This window comes from Penicillium psychrofluorescens (genome assembly GCF_964197705.1).
Source record: "Penicillium psychrofluorescens genome assembly, chromosome: 5".
Taxonomy (NCBI): Eukaryota; Fungi; Ascomycota; class Eurotiomycetes; order Eurotiales; family Aspergillaceae; genus Penicillium; species Penicillium psychrofluorescens.
The window spans coordinates 2,456,299-2,472,790 of NC_133443.1; the positions used below are offsets into that span (position 1 = coordinate 2,456,299).

General features: G+C 50.0%; 7 protein-coding genes across 7 annotated transcripts; 5 read left to right on the top strand and 2 right to left on the bottom strand.

The window, feature by feature from the left end:
* Positions 1-1,761: 1,761 nt before the first annotated feature.
* PFLUO_LOCUS8208 (uncharacterized protein) lies at positions 1,762-3,775 on the top strand (the record flags this gene model as incomplete). The annotated part of the gene is made up of 3 exons (XM_073785920.1): positions 1,762-1,766; positions 1,836-3,496; positions 3,564-3,775. 3 exons carry the CDS (start codon positions 1,762-1,764, stop codon positions 3,773-3,775), a joined length of 1,878 nt encoding a protein of 625 aa, XP_073642227.1.
* Positions 3,776-4,873: 1,098 nt separating this feature from the next.
* PFLUO_LOCUS8209 (uncharacterized protein) lies at positions 4,874-5,232 on the top strand (the record flags this gene model as incomplete). Its single annotated transcript, XM_073785921.1, has 2 exons — positions 4,874-5,005; positions 5,059-5,232. 2 exons carry the CDS (start codon positions 4,874-4,876, stop codon positions 5,230-5,232), a joined length of 306 nt encoding a protein of 101 aa, XP_073642228.1.
* Positions 5,233-5,298: 66 nt separating this feature from the next.
* Positions 5,299-6,395, top strand: PFLUO_LOCUS8210 (uncharacterized protein; the record flags this gene model as incomplete). Its single annotated transcript, XM_073785923.1, has 6 exons — positions 5,299-5,337; positions 5,392-5,402; positions 5,458-5,568; positions 5,629-5,784; positions 5,845-6,306; positions 6,359-6,395. The coding sequence occupies 6 exons, from the start codon at positions 5,299-5,301 to the stop codon at positions 6,393-6,395; spliced, it is 816 nt and encodes a 271-aa protein (XP_073642229.1).
* A 653-nt stretch (positions 6,396-7,048) lies between these two features.
* PFLUO_LOCUS8211 (uncharacterized protein) lies at positions 7,049-9,034 on the bottom strand (the record flags this gene model as incomplete). The annotated part of the gene is made up of 3 exons (XM_073785924.1): positions 7,049-8,698; positions 8,753-8,839; positions 8,900-9,034. 3 exons carry the CDS (start codon positions 9,032-9,034, stop codon positions 7,049-7,051), a joined length of 1,872 nt encoding a protein of 623 aa, XP_073642230.1.
* Positions 9,035-9,937: 903 nt separating this feature from the next.
* PFLUO_LOCUS8212 (uncharacterized protein) lies at positions 9,938-12,817 on the top strand (the record flags this gene model as incomplete). The annotated part of the gene is made up of 4 exons (XM_073785925.1): positions 9,938-10,081; positions 10,156-10,287; positions 10,344-10,812; positions 10,875-12,817. The coding sequence occupies 4 exons, from the start codon at positions 9,938-9,940 to the stop codon at positions 12,815-12,817; spliced, it is 2,688 nt and encodes an 895-aa protein (XP_073642231.1).
* A 604-nt stretch (positions 12,818-13,421) lies between these two features.
* Positions 13,422-14,669, top strand: PFLUO_LOCUS8213 (uncharacterized protein; the record flags this gene model as incomplete). Its single annotated transcript, XM_073785926.1, has 2 exons — positions 13,422-13,964; positions 14,016-14,669. 2 exons carry the CDS (start codon positions 13,422-13,424, stop codon positions 14,667-14,669), a joined length of 1,197 nt encoding a protein of 398 aa, XP_073642232.1.
* Positions 14,670-14,746: 77 nt separating this feature from the next.
* On the bottom strand, positions 14,747-15,190 carry PFLUO_LOCUS8214 (uncharacterized protein; the record flags this gene model as incomplete). The annotated part of the gene is made up of 2 exons (XM_073785927.1): positions 14,747-14,961; positions 15,016-15,190. The coding sequence occupies 2 exons, from the start codon at positions 15,188-15,190 to the stop codon at positions 14,747-14,749; spliced, it is 390 nt and encodes a 129-aa protein (XP_073642233.1).
* Positions 15,191-16,492: the final 1,302 nt, after the last annotated feature.

Below are 16,492 nucleotides of genomic sequence, written 5' to 3' on the forward strand. Positions count from 1 at the left end.
AGAATTCCACTATTCAGAAAACCAGTCCAAATCTGGTGTTGACAGCCCTGGCACAGTTGGCTGCATTAAAGCTGGGGGTTCAGCGCGCGGTTATCAGGTACGATTCTATCTGTCGCCATACATTAGAGGAAATAAAAACATCTCTAAATAATCATTCAACTTCCCTAAGATCCCCCCAGTGGAATATTCGTTACACCTTTCGCATATTGCAAAGCTTGGAACCATCCTCAAGATAGTGACTTGTCTAATGATAATCGCCTAGTTTGATCGATCGGGAAACACTTTACGTGGTAGCGGAAGCCTCACGGTCGCTGAATTTGGCAAACAATGACCGACATGACGGAAATGGCGATGGCCTTTGGATGGGCTGTTCGCGAGGACCCATGGCGGGAACATTGTGTGAGGTAAATCCTGCAAGCTACAAATACCTCTCTATGTGAATGAACAGGCTCACGAGGAAGATTATGGCTGACAATTACTTGATTGTTGCAGAAAACCATTACCTTAAAACCCCCCGACGGGAAACATGCGTTCTTCGTCGTGGAGGACCTAAAGCAGCATCCGACCTTTTTCACTCTGCCCTGTGTCGTTAAAGATCCGCATTTCCGGTTCTACGCCGGCACACCGCTGAAATCCAGTAATGGGATCAATATTGGTAGTTTGTACGTGGTTGATCCTCGACCCGATCACCGTTTGGACGAATCTCAGAAAGAAACACTTGGAAATATCGCGGATGCAGTGATGGAGTATCTGGAGACTTCCCGTCAGTCATTAGAGGCAAATCGTTTAACAAAGCTATTGGCTGGCTTAAATAATTTTGTACAAGGTGCGGCCAGTTCGGATACCTCGCGCGATTCAACAAGACACAGCCCCAGCCGATCGGGCCGTCTCACATCATATACACCACGCGCCCAGCAAACTCCAGACACCGATGAGCCCGAGGAATATATGTTCAAGGCCAGGAGCAGAAGCCCAACTCCACAGCCGGATAGTGACGATGCTCCTGATGGTGCGCCTTCTGGCATGATTCCATCTACAACTCGCAGACGGTTACCACGATCGAAGAGAGAAACGCGCCGAGATCACAACGATAACAGATCACGGTGGACATTTCAGTGTGCTGCCAACATCATGCGAGAAAGCTTGGATCTAGGTTCAAACGGTGGTGTGGTCATCGTCAGCACTGGTGAAGATGTGGACCAGGATCCTTCCGATAGCTCAGACGGGGAAAGGGAGAAAAAATTGGCGAAATTATGGGCGGTATCGGACACGAATCACCAGCTCCATGAAACCAAGGGAGAATTCGATTCATATCCACCGTCCCAAATGAAATCAAGTTTTGTTCGCCGAATGATACGACAGCACCCGAGCGGTGGACTATGGTATCTGCATTATCATGGAGTAGCCTCTTCATCGGATGAAGATGGAACCAGTTCAGGGAGCATGAAGAATATTGGGCACCCCTCCCTACCTCCACTGTCATTGCATCCAGAGTCGCTCAGATCGTTGCGAGAGAAGGACCTCGATTCGATGAGGAAGAATTTTCCCAACGCGACGAGAATTATTTTCGCTCCCCTTTGGGACTCTCTTAATTCGCAATGGTTTGGTGGCGCTTTCTGTTGGAGTCGAGCCGAGACTCGAGTGTTCAGTGCACATGTCGATCTGGGTGGACTCTTTGGATTTGGTTCATCCCTAATGGTCGCGCATAGTCGAATCCGGAGTGAAGAGTCGGCCAAGCAAAAGGGTGATTTTATTAGCACCATGTCGTGAGTACCACTGGCCGTTCCTATCTTTCCAGCTTGCTATGGACATTCCTAACTACAAGACTATCAAAGACATGAATTACGAAGCCCACTGCACGGCATACTAGCGTCCAACGAATTACTTTTCGAGCACGTTGGTTCGGAATTTGCCAAAAGGCTTCTTGACACCATCCGTGCTTGTGGTCAGACCCTTCTTGAAACCTTTGAGCAGATCTTGGACTTCACCAAAATCAACTCCTTTGAGAGGGAGCCGACGAGATCTTGCTCGCCTCATCAACGTCTCCCGCGTGGTTGGCAACAGTCATTGGTCAAACAAGTCGATGTCCTTGCTGTCGTTGAAGAAGCTGTTGAGAGCGTCTGCTCTGGACAGGTCCTGTCAAGTGTCATGAATGGAGGCAGCGCGTCTGCGCGAAAATGGCATTTGGATCCAATGGATGAAACCATTAGAGAACCGCAAACCATCGAGGGCAAACAGGTGGATGTTTTTCTCGATGCTGCACCCCAGGACTGGATCTATGTACTGGAGCCAGGTGCTCTGAGGCGTGTTGTCATGAACGTATTTGGAAACGCGTTAAAGTACACGGAAGCCGGATTTGTTTCGCTCCATATTGAGGCCCAGACCTCAAAGGACGACTGCCCAGTGCTCCTGTTGACAGTTTCCGATACGGGCAAGGGCATTTCCAATGACTACCTTCGTTCCAATGTTTTTACCCCGTTCTCGCAAGAGAACCCAATGTCACCAGGCGCGGGGCTTGGCCTCTCGCTTGTTCGAGGTATCCTTCGTTCGTTGGGCGGAACTATTGCGATCAAAAGTCAACTCGGCGTGGGTACTGTGGTGAATATAACCTTCCCTCTGACATACTCTCAACAGCACAAGCCCTTTGAAACCCAATCCCCTGTCCCGAGCTTGTTGTCTCCCGCTGTGACATCTATCGATCTTGTTACCACAAAGCTCGAAGGGAGCAGGGCATTCTTTTACCCCACAGACAATTTTAAATCCAGCAAGCCGTCTTCATCCCTTATGATCAAACAATATCTCATCAAATGGTTTAACATGGCAACGGGAGATCAGGCTATTCCTACAACAGCCGACTTGGTGGTCGTCGACGAGCGTCATTTGGATCAACTCCCAAGTGCATATCGTCAATCCCTAATTTTGGTCCTGTCTCATCGAGATCCTAGCCTATGGTCAACGATGACTTCGGCGAAAACGCAACCGACCAACTCAATACATTTGACTCTCCCGTGTGGGCCTCACCAACTAGCCAGGACACTTTTGGGCTCTCTTGAAAATTCACAGTCGAGCAAACCCCTTACGTCCGATAGCACAACGAAATATGACCAGATTGCTAAAGATTTGGATTCAAACTCAACCGATCCACGGATGAAAACCGTTGTCCTTCTGCCGCATGAAGGACATCTCAAACCAACAGACCTGTCTCCGTCGATCCCGTCGTCGATCCCAAATGAAGGAAACACGAAGCTCACTATCACAAATCGTGGTTTGCCGGTTCATATTGAGAAAGGTGTCCAGCAAACACATACTTCCTCGCTGATCGAAGCAAAGGATGGTCTTCGAATCCTCCTGGTAGAGGACAACGCTATAAACCTTGCGCTCCTCAAAAAGCTCATTTCAAAAATACCAACGCAAGTCCTGCACTGCGCTGTAAACGGCGCAGAGGCCGTTGAATTAGTGCAGAAAACGCCGCAAGGCTATGATTATATCTTCATGGGTGAGTGGTTTCTTAAACTCCATTCTTTTCGATATTCCCTGTAAGTCCTAACAAGCACGCGCAATAGACATTTCCATGCCTGTTATGGACGGATTTGAGGCAAGCAAACACATCCGATCAATAGAAACAAAGCGGCAGTCTGTGTCTCCTGCACGTATAATCGCCCTCACTGGCCTGGGATCGGACGAACATATCTCGAAAGCTTATGCGGCAGGTGTCAACGTCTTCCTCCGAAAGCCGGCGTCTTTCAAAGAAATAATGGGAGTGATTGGGCAGTGAGAAAAGTTGCAGACAGTTCCAAATTAGAAAGCATCGCCAGACCAACCACTTGAGTCGCTGCCTACACGACCAGGTGACTGGGATGTTTGGCGCAACCAAAGTTGGAAAGTACAAAAATCACAAATCACGAAGTCTTAAACGGGTCTCCGAATTCCTTTGTCCACAGGCGTCTTCTTTAGCATCTTGCTGTGCGTCTTCATCATCGAGCATTCTCTTTTTGAAAATATATTAACCGTCTTTTCCCCTTTCCGTTTTGCGGGTAGAGAATTGTGATCTTGTATTTATTGAACCAGTCCTCAGCCTAAAAGATCTTTATCTCGGCAGAAATCCCTTACTTGACCACGTCTACAGCTGTTTATCATGGCGGTGCAAACCATCTCGGCCCTGTTGGAGGGCTAGGAATGACTATTGACTGATACCCCAAAAGCTATGTCATCAGTCTAGACCATTACAGTACGTCCCGAAACCGGTGCGGCCACCTAGATAGCGTCAAGCCTAGTCCCTGCTAAGCATAAGCTTATCTACAGGATCGATGAAATCAGTTTCACCAATAACTCAGGATTTTTTATTCTCGCACTCTCTTTCGAAACACGCTATACTTATTACTACAAGACACATCCTGCCAGGTATTATCAGCGTAATGTGATAGAGAATTTTGAAAAGCGGTCTGTAAAGTAAGGCGCAAGAAGCAAACCAACCAGGGGATGTGGCTTCCAGGGATCCAGTCGTAGGAGTTTCAAGGCAAATGTGAGTTTTAAAAGTACTGTACATGTCGCCGCCAATTGTTGCAGTGCCAAAGACTTGGCTGTAGGACTATCAGTCTTTTTTTAAGCCCCAGGGAAAAAACTCGGCAGAAAATGAGGAGCGGGGTTGATTTCCGGCCACTTCCGGTGATTTTCATTGGCAATCGCGGAAGCCAGCAGTGACAACAACGCATAATAGATCAAAAGTCTGCGAACCCGACAGTTTGGATACAAACCTAAACCCCTCCACCCGTGTCGAGTCGGTTGACAAGCGAGCCTGTTTCAAGAGGGGAATATCTATTTATTCCGCGTGTTTCTCCAGATAATTTCCCGTTGTTTTGTTCCTTCCAACACAATGCCACCCACTTGCCACAAGGCGCCCGAGGCGCCCGAGGCGCCATCCGAACCAGCCCCATCTGATCCTGCAGCCAACGCGGAGACCCCTGTCAACGCGCCCGGTCCAATTGTGGTCGATAATTTTGGCGACGTATGTAGAGTCGAGTGCCTGGCTCACTGTGATCTTGGAATTAAGTATTGTAGGACACCAACAGTGAATTCTCCGACGAGCTGTCCGATCTGACCTCCCTATCGTCGAGCGTGCTCGAGTACGAGTATGAAAATGGTCGACGGTATTGCAGTGCCCACTCAGTAAGTAGTGTTGCTCAACCCATGCCCTTGGTACTAAGCCTCAATGACCAACTGACCTACGACTAGGCAAATTATATGTACTTTCAGACCTTCACCTAGAGGCTTCTGACTGAGAAGGCTGACCAAGTTAGGATGCCGAACGATGAGGAGGAGCAGGATCGTATGGATATAGTAAGGCCTTATCCCTAGTGACTTTCTATGTTCACACACTGACTCTTCCTTCAGACACATCACATGTCCGTGACGCAATATATTCCTAGTGAACGAGTGAGGCTAACCAGAGCGGTGCAGATGGCTGATGCTACTGGGAGGGGAGCTCTATAATGCCCCTATCACATCATCCCCACAGAACATTCTTGACCTAGGAACTGGAACAGGTATTTGGGCCATGGACATTGCCGAGTACGTAAAATCCTCTGTCCTCTTTCTTTGCATACCAGCAATACTGACCCTGGATGATAGGACATTCCCTGGCGCTCACGTCATTGGGAACGACATCAGCCCTATCCAGCCCAATTGGGTGGCCCCAAATATCGAGTTCATCATAGAGGATTTCGAAAGTGAATGGACGTATAAACTAAACCACTTTGACTTTATCCATGCACGATGCCTAGCAGGGTATGTCCCTGCGGCCGTTTCCCTATCTTGACGATAGTGGCTCTTTAACACATTAAGCAGATGCGTGGCCGACTGGCCCGAGTTCATCCGCCGGATCTACGGCCACGTCAAACCTGGCGGCTACTTTGAATCTCACGAAAGTGCTGTGTGGGCCCGTAGCGACGATGGCTCCCTCAAGGAAGATTCCGCGCTCATGGAATGGCAGCAGGCCGTCAATCTCGCCGGCGACAAGAGTGGCCGGGAGCTGAATATCTACCATAAGCTGAAGGACTGGATGATCGCAGCCGGGTTCGAGGATGTTAGCTTGACGGTCTACGCCCTGCCGTTCTCACCCTGGCCGCGCGATCCCCACCTAAAAGCTCTTGGGAAATACCAGGCAGTGCAGCTACAGCAAGCCATCGATTCCTATTCGCTGCGCTTGTACACGCAGGTGCTGGGCTGGAGCCCGGATGCGGCCCAGATTCATAATGCTATAGTCAAACGGGAGCTGCGGGATAAGAAGTTGCATGCTTATGTTCAAACGTATAGTCCCACCCCCTTCAATGGCCTGAGTATTCGTACTAACTACAAGCAGAGTCGCCGTCCATGGGAGGAAGCCTCTTCGATCCTAATATTTATTTCGTGAGATAGCCAATTAACGGCTGATCCATGATAGAGAATAAGTTACTGCGAAGGATCTAATGTATCTATTGCCACCTAGGGCTTTTATCCAATGAATTAATGTTTTGATGGCGGCTGGCTTATGGAAGTTGACATGTGTGGGCTATGGATATCCTGCTACCCAGGCCAGAGGTCCCTCTGCCAAGTGTAGACGGGCTATTGACCACACCGCTTCGGATTCGTACTACATGAATGCTTCGGAAGTTGGAGGCAGAGGTGGACCGATTGCCTAACAGATAAAGCACATATAGGTGTATAGACGAAGAACTGGTGATTATGGCTTTGGAGTCTAGATGCTGTTATAATCTATCCCTCACAATAATACGAGTGCGGGGTTCAATGGTAGCTTTCACGGTGGACAGGATATTTCAGCCGTTTGAAAAGGATAGTGATATCAAGGGAATCTTGAGAATTGTCCATGCTCAACACGCGATCTCATTGCAGCTGAGAGGATGGAAAGCCGTGTTCTCCACACCTTGTGGTCGTATAAGCTGGACTTCTCTTTCACGTATTGATATGTTGCATTTTCATAGAACTTGCCCCCCGTTTAGTCCGGCCCGGAAACAAAGGTAAAAGCTATGGAAACACGAATCTTGACGTAGAATCACCCCACATTTTGCTTGATGTGTTCAACCTCTTTCCCATTCTCCAGAGCAGCGCGATGCGCGATCTTCGCCAGCAACTGTCCCATCCCAGCATGATTGCACTCAGGACGGAGTTCCTCTTCCCGTAGCGAATACTCGCTCGTCATATCACGCTTGCGAAAACTAAATCCCACTCTTGGCACGGCACAATTATACTGCGCATCTGCACCGCGAAGCGCACAGATCTCCTTTGTTATGCAGTTGCCGGTACAGCTGGTCACATTAATCCCGCGAGTACGTCTAGCCCAGAAAGCTTGAAAGACTGAGGAATTCTGCTCCATGACGACGGTGACATTGTGCCAGAAGGCTGGCGTCATTTCCGCGCTGGGGTCTTGGACTGGGGGCAATAACTTGGATCCATACGCCTTTTTAGCGGAGTAGTAAGGCTCCCATTTGGGGTTGATTTGATACGAGGGGTTGCTGATGTTCGCGATGTACTGTGTGAAATCCATGACCCCGAACGTGACGGGATCGATTTCGTAGACGCGAAAGGATGGCGAGCCTGACGTCGGAGTCATTGAGGGCGCGACATAGCCCATCGTGCTCGCCGTGTCCCAGTTCCGGTTGCTGTAATTCGAGTATGCGATCTGGAACGTGTCTGTGTGCGTGTGTCCGAAGAATAGAGCTGCGATTGTAGCATCGTACCGTTGCACGATCTCGTCGAAGTAGTGGGAGTAGTCGCGAAAGTGGTCTGCATTGCCGGATGGGATATGTGCGATTAGCCATACTCGCTGGTTGGTGTTCTCTGCAAGCTGTAGCTTGCTAATGAGCCAGGCAAACTGTTCGTTCGGATCGTATTCCATTGGTTCTTCGTACACGAAGAAGTTATCTTTGTAGTAGAATATGCTGTTGTAGGAGATCACGCGTAGCTTGGCTTCAGAATGAACAGCGGAGTATGAGCCGTGCTGAGTAGCGGAGTGGATGGAAGCTATCCCAGCTAGACCGAGCCAGTTCGCAGCAAGCGCATCATAGGCCCATTGAGGATTGTACTCGCTTGGGATTTTGTTAGACGGGAAGAGGTTCAACGGCGCTGTGTCATGGTTGCCCAGGGCAGCAAATACCATCCCGAGACTTTTCTCTATCGACCCGTATGTGGCGTTGAAATCACGAAGCGCCTCTGCCTTGGTTACGGACCAGACATTGTGCGCCGGCACGTCACCCGTGTAGATAGAGAAGTCAGGATTCAAGTCTGCGATGGCTGCCATCATGCTTTCTTGAAGCCGATACGGTGGATCACACATCGGGTTACCCCATGGCCCGCAAGGGGTGGATGTGTTTCCAGGCGCATCTTCTTCGGTGTATGCCCTGCAGCAGATCGGCTTGGAACAGTCGTAGTTGGAGCCAGTTTCATAGGATAGATCCACATGTGTATCGCTGAAATGGACAACTTTGATCGGAGGTTGCCTACTAGGCTCAGGTCGAGACTTTGCTGGCTTGGGGACGGGAAAAGACAAGTTGCCAGGGCGAACAGGGGGATATTGACAAAGTCCGATCAGGCTGGCACAGAGGGTCGTGGCCGTGTGAGAGCCGATATGTAGATTCAACAGAGAGTAGTGCACTGCAGCTCCTTCGTTTTGAATGATTCCCGAACAGACATCGGGGTCTTCGACCTGTGTAGATATGGTCAGTACAAATTCATAACCCAGACAATCATGCTCTCTCACCCCGGCAATATCGCACACCCCGATCAGCACATCCTCCATGAAAATTTCGCCAAACTTCGCGACCAGCCTGAGGCTTCCTAGGAGTGCCTAATCAACCGCACTGTTTTTAGTTGTAACGAACCATCGGCAAGCTCGTATTAGCCCTACCTGGCAGCCGGCGCAGTCTACGGCCTGCTTGAAATGGTCCCAGATGGTGGCGATCCAGCTGTCCGCAGACTCGGTATGGGCGCTGGCAAAAGGTCCCAGAAACCCCAGAGTAGCCAGCACGATCGACAGTCTCATCTTGCGCAATCGAATCGGTCTCGGTGATTTGTGAGTGGGAAAGAAAGGGGCGCCATGTTTATGTCCCCGTTGTCAGATGCATAGCCCGCTTAGATTCGGACAGCACAGTACATATGCAGCTAACTACATGTCAGTCGTACTCAGATTGTGAGCGAGGCGATCCTCCTTAGATCGGGCTGTTTAGGGGAGCGCATGCTTTCTGTGATAGGCTTGGACGGGTGTCTGCGTAGAGTCTTACAGGGGTTTAGTTCAGTTCATGTCCTGGAAATCCAATTGTTGCTGATTAAAAGTATAACAAAGAAGTGAAAAGCGATCGCGCCGAAATAATGTTATAATATTCAGTATTCTCAAGGTATGTGCTGACTTGAATAATCAGCATTGCGATGGTTCCCGGTCGCTGCACGATGAAGTCATAGTTGATTGCCGGGTGAGACCGTCTACTTCTCATCCACGCAGTCAGTGAATCTGTTCCGATCGAAGTATGTTATCGCCAAGCCGCCAGTCTGCTCAGGGTTCTAATTAGTTCGAAAGCGATGGACTCGGATGTGCGCCGAGACAACCCCAGCCATGAGGGGCAAAAAGCATACAAGGCGGAGCCCGAAGCGGCCAATCATCACGTTTGCAGCGTATCCTCCGCATTATTCCCTCACCGGAAAAGCTGGGGAAGCTAACTTGGATCTGGGTTTTTCTTTTCCGTCTTCTTACCATTCTTTTCTTCTCACCCTCCAACCTCCTTCTAACACTTGACCTTCGTCGACGGTACTCGACCTCACGACGAGACGATGGAGCCTCTGCGCCGCAAGAACCTGACGCCACCGAGCATGCGCGGGCTGTGACCGCCAACATTCCTCAGCCGCTACTGTGAAGACCGTACTAAAGGACGGTCGCCCGCCTGAACACACCATGCAGGACCGCCGACCGTTGGTGCTGGGGGTCTCGATCGCCTTCTTCGTCATCGCCAGCATCTTCGTGGCCCTGCGGTTTGTCTCCCGCATCTTCGTGGTAAGAAGAGTTGGGTTACACGATTATTTGATGTTGCTTGCATGGGTATGTACCGTCTCCAGCCGGAGCCTGCATGCTCCCGGGGATGTGTCGGACTCGGCGCATTAACAATGCTACAGTTGATCGACTTTGGATTCTCATTTGCCCTGTTCTACGCGACTAGCAAAGGACTCGGGCTCCACGCACACGATATCCCTCCTGCAGATGAGCCTGCGCTGAATCGCGCCAATTATGCCTTTACCGTCCTCTACGTACGTTACTGCTGGTACAACACGTGAGGATGACAAGACACTGACCTTTGGTCTAGAATCCGGCGTTGATGGCCGTCAAAACCTCGATCCTGGTCTTTTACTTGACTTTCACACGCGGCGAGAAACTCTTTCGATGGGCCAACTATGTGACCCTTGCAGTGGTAAACGCGGCCGGTCTCGCATTGACTCTTGTCAATGTCTTCCAATGCGATCCCGTCAGCGCCGCGTTTTATTCCGATGTCCCGGACGGTGCGCAATGTACCGATATCATCACGCTGTATCTGTCCTCGTCGCCAGTGAACATTATCACCGATCTGGCCATCCTTTTTCTGCCAATGCCGATCTTGACCAATATGCGGCTACCCATGAAGCAGAAGGCGATCCTGGTCATTACGTTCAGCTTCGGTTTCTTCGTGGCCGTAGTCGATGTGATCCGGATTGCGTTTCTCCAACGAGCCGCCACCTCCCATCAAACGGAAATCCAATCAATCCATATTTCTAACATTGGAATTGCCGACTTTAGCTGTATGTTCGGGCTTTCTGTTCTTGTCAAGTGTGAATTTAGCTAACCTGTACCGGCGGTTCAGGGTATGCGTCGCTGTCTTTCATGTGGTCAGCCGTCGAAGTCAATGTGTCGGTCATTTGTGGATGTGTTCCCAGTCTCAAGCCCCTTGTTGCCCGTCTCGTCCCCAAATTGATCAAAGACACAAACGGCTCATCTGATAATACCCCGAATGCTCATGGAGCAACTGACGGTCCCGTGGCGATACCTTCACCGGCCGCAATGCCCGCTCCAAGCGGCGAAACACCATCTTCGCCGTCAGACAGCAGTGAAAAATCATCATCGCAGCAAAGAAGGGGTAGCATGGCTACACGTCGTCGCAATTCCAACGCCCCCATGGCGATGATAGATATGCTCAGTCAACATGACGGCCAGCCTCAAGACACAGAGGCAAACACGGCTCCCACCAGCTCTTCATACCCATCTAATTTTAGATTCTTTGACTTTGTCAACGTGAAGAATCCAGAGAGTATGCTCAAGTTGAATAACAGAGAGTCGATCGCGCCCAACGCCTGGACTACGGTGCTTTTCTTTTTGTGGGGATTTGAATACGGTTTATTGGATGTCCTCAATGCTCAGTTCCAGAGTATTGTTCATCTTAACACCTGGCACTCATTGGGTCTTCACGGTGCCTACTTTGGCGGGTACGTCCTTGGTCCAATCCTCGTCGGCCGCCCAGTCCTCAAAACCTGGGGCTTCAAATCTACCTTCATAACGGGGTTGTGTATCTACGGCTGTGGCGCACTAGTCTTCTGGCCGTCTGCTGTCCTTACATCCACCGCCGCCTTCACAATATCCAACTTGATTGTTGGAATTGGCCTCTCAGTCTTGGAGACAGCTGCTAACCCGTTCATCGCACTGTGTGGACCACTTGAAAATTCAGAGATCCGTTTGAACATTTCACAAGGCGTGCAAGCTGTCGGGAGCGTTCTCTCACCGCTGCTGGCCCAGAAGGTGCTCTTCAAGAGCGTCACGGACGTCGCCTCTCTGGTAGACGTTCAATGGACTTATCTTGGAATTGCTCTTTTTGATGTTCTTTTGGCAGTGGCCTTCTACTATTTCCCGATTCCCGAGGCATCTGACGAAGACCTGGAGGAGCTAGCCAACCGCCGTCGAGATGACAACATGACCAAAGTCCTTGGAGTCCCTGTGGTGTGGCTCACCCTTGCCTTGGGAGTGTGGTCACAGTTTTTCTACTTGGCGGGTCAAGAAGTCCTTTCGACGGCTTTTGAAACATTCGTCGGCTCTCAAGATTCGGGATTTACCCTTGATGCGTTCGAAATGTTAACGGTTGGCCATAGCGTCTTCGCCGTAGGGCGTTTCGTTGCCGCCTTTGCACAGTGGTTCCTGAAGCCTCGCTGGATTCTCATGGTCTCTTACATTGGCATGATCGTCTTCTCTGTGCTCTGCATGAAGACCACCGGCTCCACAGCCGTAATTATGACGATGCTGGTCTACCTCTTCGAGAGCGGTGCCTTCAGCATTATCTTTGCCATTTCTTTGCGCGGAACGGGGCGACACACAAAAACCGCTGCAACCCTCTTGACCGTCGCCATCAGCGGTGGCGCTTGCTTCCCCTTCGCGCAGTATGCGGCCTACCTAGCCCGCGGCGAGGCATACTCATTCTGTGTTCTCGTGGCGGTTTTCTGTGCCGGTGCCATCTTCCCTTTCTATCTCAACTTTGTTCCCGCCGCCAGGAAACAAGTTGACCCTGTTCCGAACGAGTATCTTCGTTACCGACGCCGCAGCCGCAATCAACAGAATGACCCTCCTCGAGAAAAGCATAACCCACCTACGAGTGATGTTTTCTCTCGTCGTCGCAGCGTTGTCGAAAACCCCCTACAATCTGTCTCCTTGCCTGATATGACCCATCCAAGGCCCCAGGCACAGAATATACAGAGCTCGCAGCTCAGCTTGAACTCAGGCACAAAAAGACATTCCAATTTGTCAAGCATCTCAGAATCATAGTCAAGATTTGCTACTGCCAGGCAACGTTCATAAAATGGTCCGCTCTTGTGACAATATGGCTTTGCTTGCGTTTTCTTTGGCTCGCCCACAATTCTCCCTCTCGTTTCTATTGATCTACATATTCACCACACTCAAAAGATACCCCTCCCTCCCTCACCAACGGCCGGGTTGATCGCCCAAACTCTGGGTTGTCTATTATTCGGTTATATCCATCTAATGCACATATCAAGGGGAACACGGTCAATATTCAGTTGAGCTTTTTAGCGCTGGCGTTATGGGACGAGCTTTTATTTTGGATAAATTTGTATATTAATCAATGTGAGGACCTCACGCAACATCATCTATTCATTATCGTAAAGTAGGTTTCACAATTTTGATTCACGCAATCAGGTTTCTAAAGCGGTTAGTTTGACAGCTCCATTGACAGACGACAGCCGGAGTTTTGGAACCGGTTCGGAGATGGGCACCAGATCGGCCTATCCGGCCTAAGGACAGCAACGTCGCCCAACTCACCTACCTTCCAGTCTCACCTCATTAATATACAAGCCACAACCGAATCCTGTGAATAATAGCTACTCATTCATCTCTGAAAATAATCTCCAAAATGCTCCCAGACCAGATCGGGATTCCGACCGCCCTAATCCGCGGCGGGTCTAGCAAAGCCCTCTTCTTCAAAGACGAAGACGTGCCCCCACCAGGACCCCTCCGGGATGCGGTAATGAAACGAGCAATGGGCACACCAGACCCCCTCCAAATTGATGGACTGGGCGGAACCCGCATCGTCACGTCCAAAGTCGCCATTATCAAGACCTCGGACCGCGCCGACGCTGACGTTGATTACACCTACGCGCAAGTTAGTATTGCCGAGGATAGTATTCGCTTCCATGGGAACTGCGGTAATATCAGTTCCGGTGTTGGACCCTTCGCCATTGATGAGGGGTTAATTAAGACGCCTTTTCGAGAGGGTGTCTCTGTTGATCCGAGCATGAAGACGAGGGAGGTGCGCATTTATCAGACTGCTATTAAGAAGATTCTTATTGCGCATGTTCCTGTGCATATCGTCTCGGGAAAGGCTCTCTCGAAGGGCGATTTTGCTATTGCTGCTGTGCCGGGGACCGGGGCGCCGATTCTTATGGATTTTCGGAATGTATGTTCTGTGGATGCGGGATTTGTTTATATCTAACGTCTAACTATGCAGACCATTGGCGGTTTCCGGGATAACGGCCCGTTGCCAACAGGACATGCAACGGATACGCTGCAGATCGGACAAAAGAGTGTACCAGTCACCATCGTGGACATCGCCACACTGACCACATTCGTGCGAGCAACAGACCTGGGCGTAGAGAATCTATCCGGCCTCAGCGCTGCCGACATCACGAACAACCCGCAGATTGTAGCGATCTGTAAAGAAGTACGCGGCAAAGTAGCACAATTACTGGGAATGTGCCGGGACTGGGAACTCGTCGACGAGCAGTCCCTTGGTGTACCGTCAGTTACTCTCATTGGCCCGCCGAGTCAGGATGGTCATATCACATCCCGGTTTATTTTAAACAACATGTGCCATGATAGCATGGCTGGGACTATAGCTACCTGTACAGCAGCTTGCAGTCGAATTGAGGGAACTATGGTATACCAGGTGATGGGTGCCGGAACATTGGAGAGTGAGATTTTCAATATTTCTCATCCCCTGGGTATTATGCCTGTCAAAGTGGAGGCTGCTGTTCAAGGCAAGCGCGCGTCAACTATTTCACTTGCTGCGCCGGAGTACAATGTTCTTGCATTCGTACGGACGTCTCGGAGACTTATGGATGGGAAGGTGTATATTCCAGATGATGTTTGGCCCGCTGCCTAGGTAGGTGTTGGACTCGTCTTGGTTGAACTGGTATTTTTATCTATCTATAGTTACATAGCTCAGCTTGCAAATACCTTTCAGTTCGAACCAGGTGTCATTCCAAAGATCGCTTCATCGACTGCTGGTTGGTCCAGTGTCGCCCCTTTCAGTGCGCCTGTCCAGCTGAATTCTGCGAGGTCGTCAAACTCGGTGCCGAAGTATGGGATGCTGTCAAACTCTGCTGGAGCTCTTGAATGGATGTCCTGGCGTTGGTTGTCATTTGCATGGATATCGTGTCTCTCACTTTCAGTATCTGTTCACATTGTTAGCAAGTCTCTCTGTTCAAATTTACAGGAGCTTCAGTCACCTTTACTATTCCCGTCCCGTTTCTCCTTATAAGGGCTCGCTAAGCCAGCAATCTCCTCACGCCACCACCAGAAAACATCATATATGACACTCATTGTCAACCGACTTCGAATACGCAGCGTGAGGCTATCTCGTGTACCATCAGCGCCCTTGAAAACAGAGTCGCTGGCCCACATCTGAGCCAGTATGTCTGCACCACGCGCGCTGATATCGTCATGGGCCATAGACAGTCGTCGAAGAAACATAATCGCGGAGAAATACGCGCATTCTCCTGTTCGGGCGTCAACTGCTGATTTATGCATGTCGCTGCGGAGAATCTTCAGAATTGTCAAGGCCGCGAGAACAAGCATCCGATGTATATAAAATGTGCAAGCTGCAGCTGGTGTGCACGTTGAGGTTACTGTTTCGATTGCTTCCACGGCTGTCTCGTAGACGCTGAGTAGTGTGGCAAAATTTTCTGGGCTGTGGGTGCTGAAGAAGTGGAATGTTCTGATGTGCAGCCGGGCTAAAATGTAATATATCCTGTCTTGGTGGATGTGAGACATCAATAATCTGCATTCGTGCGAGGATTTGGCTTACTCATGCCACTGGTACCTGCCAAAGGCGGCATACTTGATATCTCGCGGTCGAACGTGCCGATTAGAGAGTGTAAAAGTGCCGTGTTGTACCCATCACTTTCGGCTAATCCGGCTTGCTGTATTGCCTGTGTGGCATGGAGAGCGACTTGATGAATTTTGTGCCTGTACTGCAGATCCGGAGAGAGTAGTGCGAGAGCGCGAGTGATGTCGTTCTTGTCCATGGCGGTTAATACACTGGGCAGAAGTCCATCTGCATAGCTGGTACTGTTATGATATCAAAGCTCAGCCGACGTTTCACTTTAATACCATGAGCATAGCTGCTTACCTCTGATTTATTACGATGCAATAATGCCATAATTGTGCGCGGTAAGCTTTTACCGTCTCATCTGGGTTGAGCTTAACACGAGCAAAATCCTGTCCAACACCGACAACGTGCAAGCCAATCTGTTGAGCTAGATTCACGGCTGCACTGCTAAATATATGTACCATGGCTTTATTGGCTGAATTGAAGGGGAACGGCCATGTAGATAGTATAAGTAGACTTTGAATCATGTCGATGACAGCCACTCGTGTTGCCAACGATGATAGAGCCATATTCTGGATTGACGGTGCTAGCCGTGTCAATAGCGTTGGATCTCGAACATACTGCCGACAGCCCACTCCCACAATCGTCCAGAAAAGTTGTGGGCAGCGGAGGTAATACTCATCAGGTGAGACCTGTGCGTCAAGAATTGGTAGAATATGAGCATAATTAGAAAAGAACCTTCATTGAACATTAGAACTCGCGCTCGTTGACTGGGGGTTGAGAAACATTACAAGGAAAAGCAGTCGTCGATCTTGTGAGCTTCCACCTCGAAGCCTTCCAGAGATCGCGGTGATGTCGGGAATGAATCGGTATTG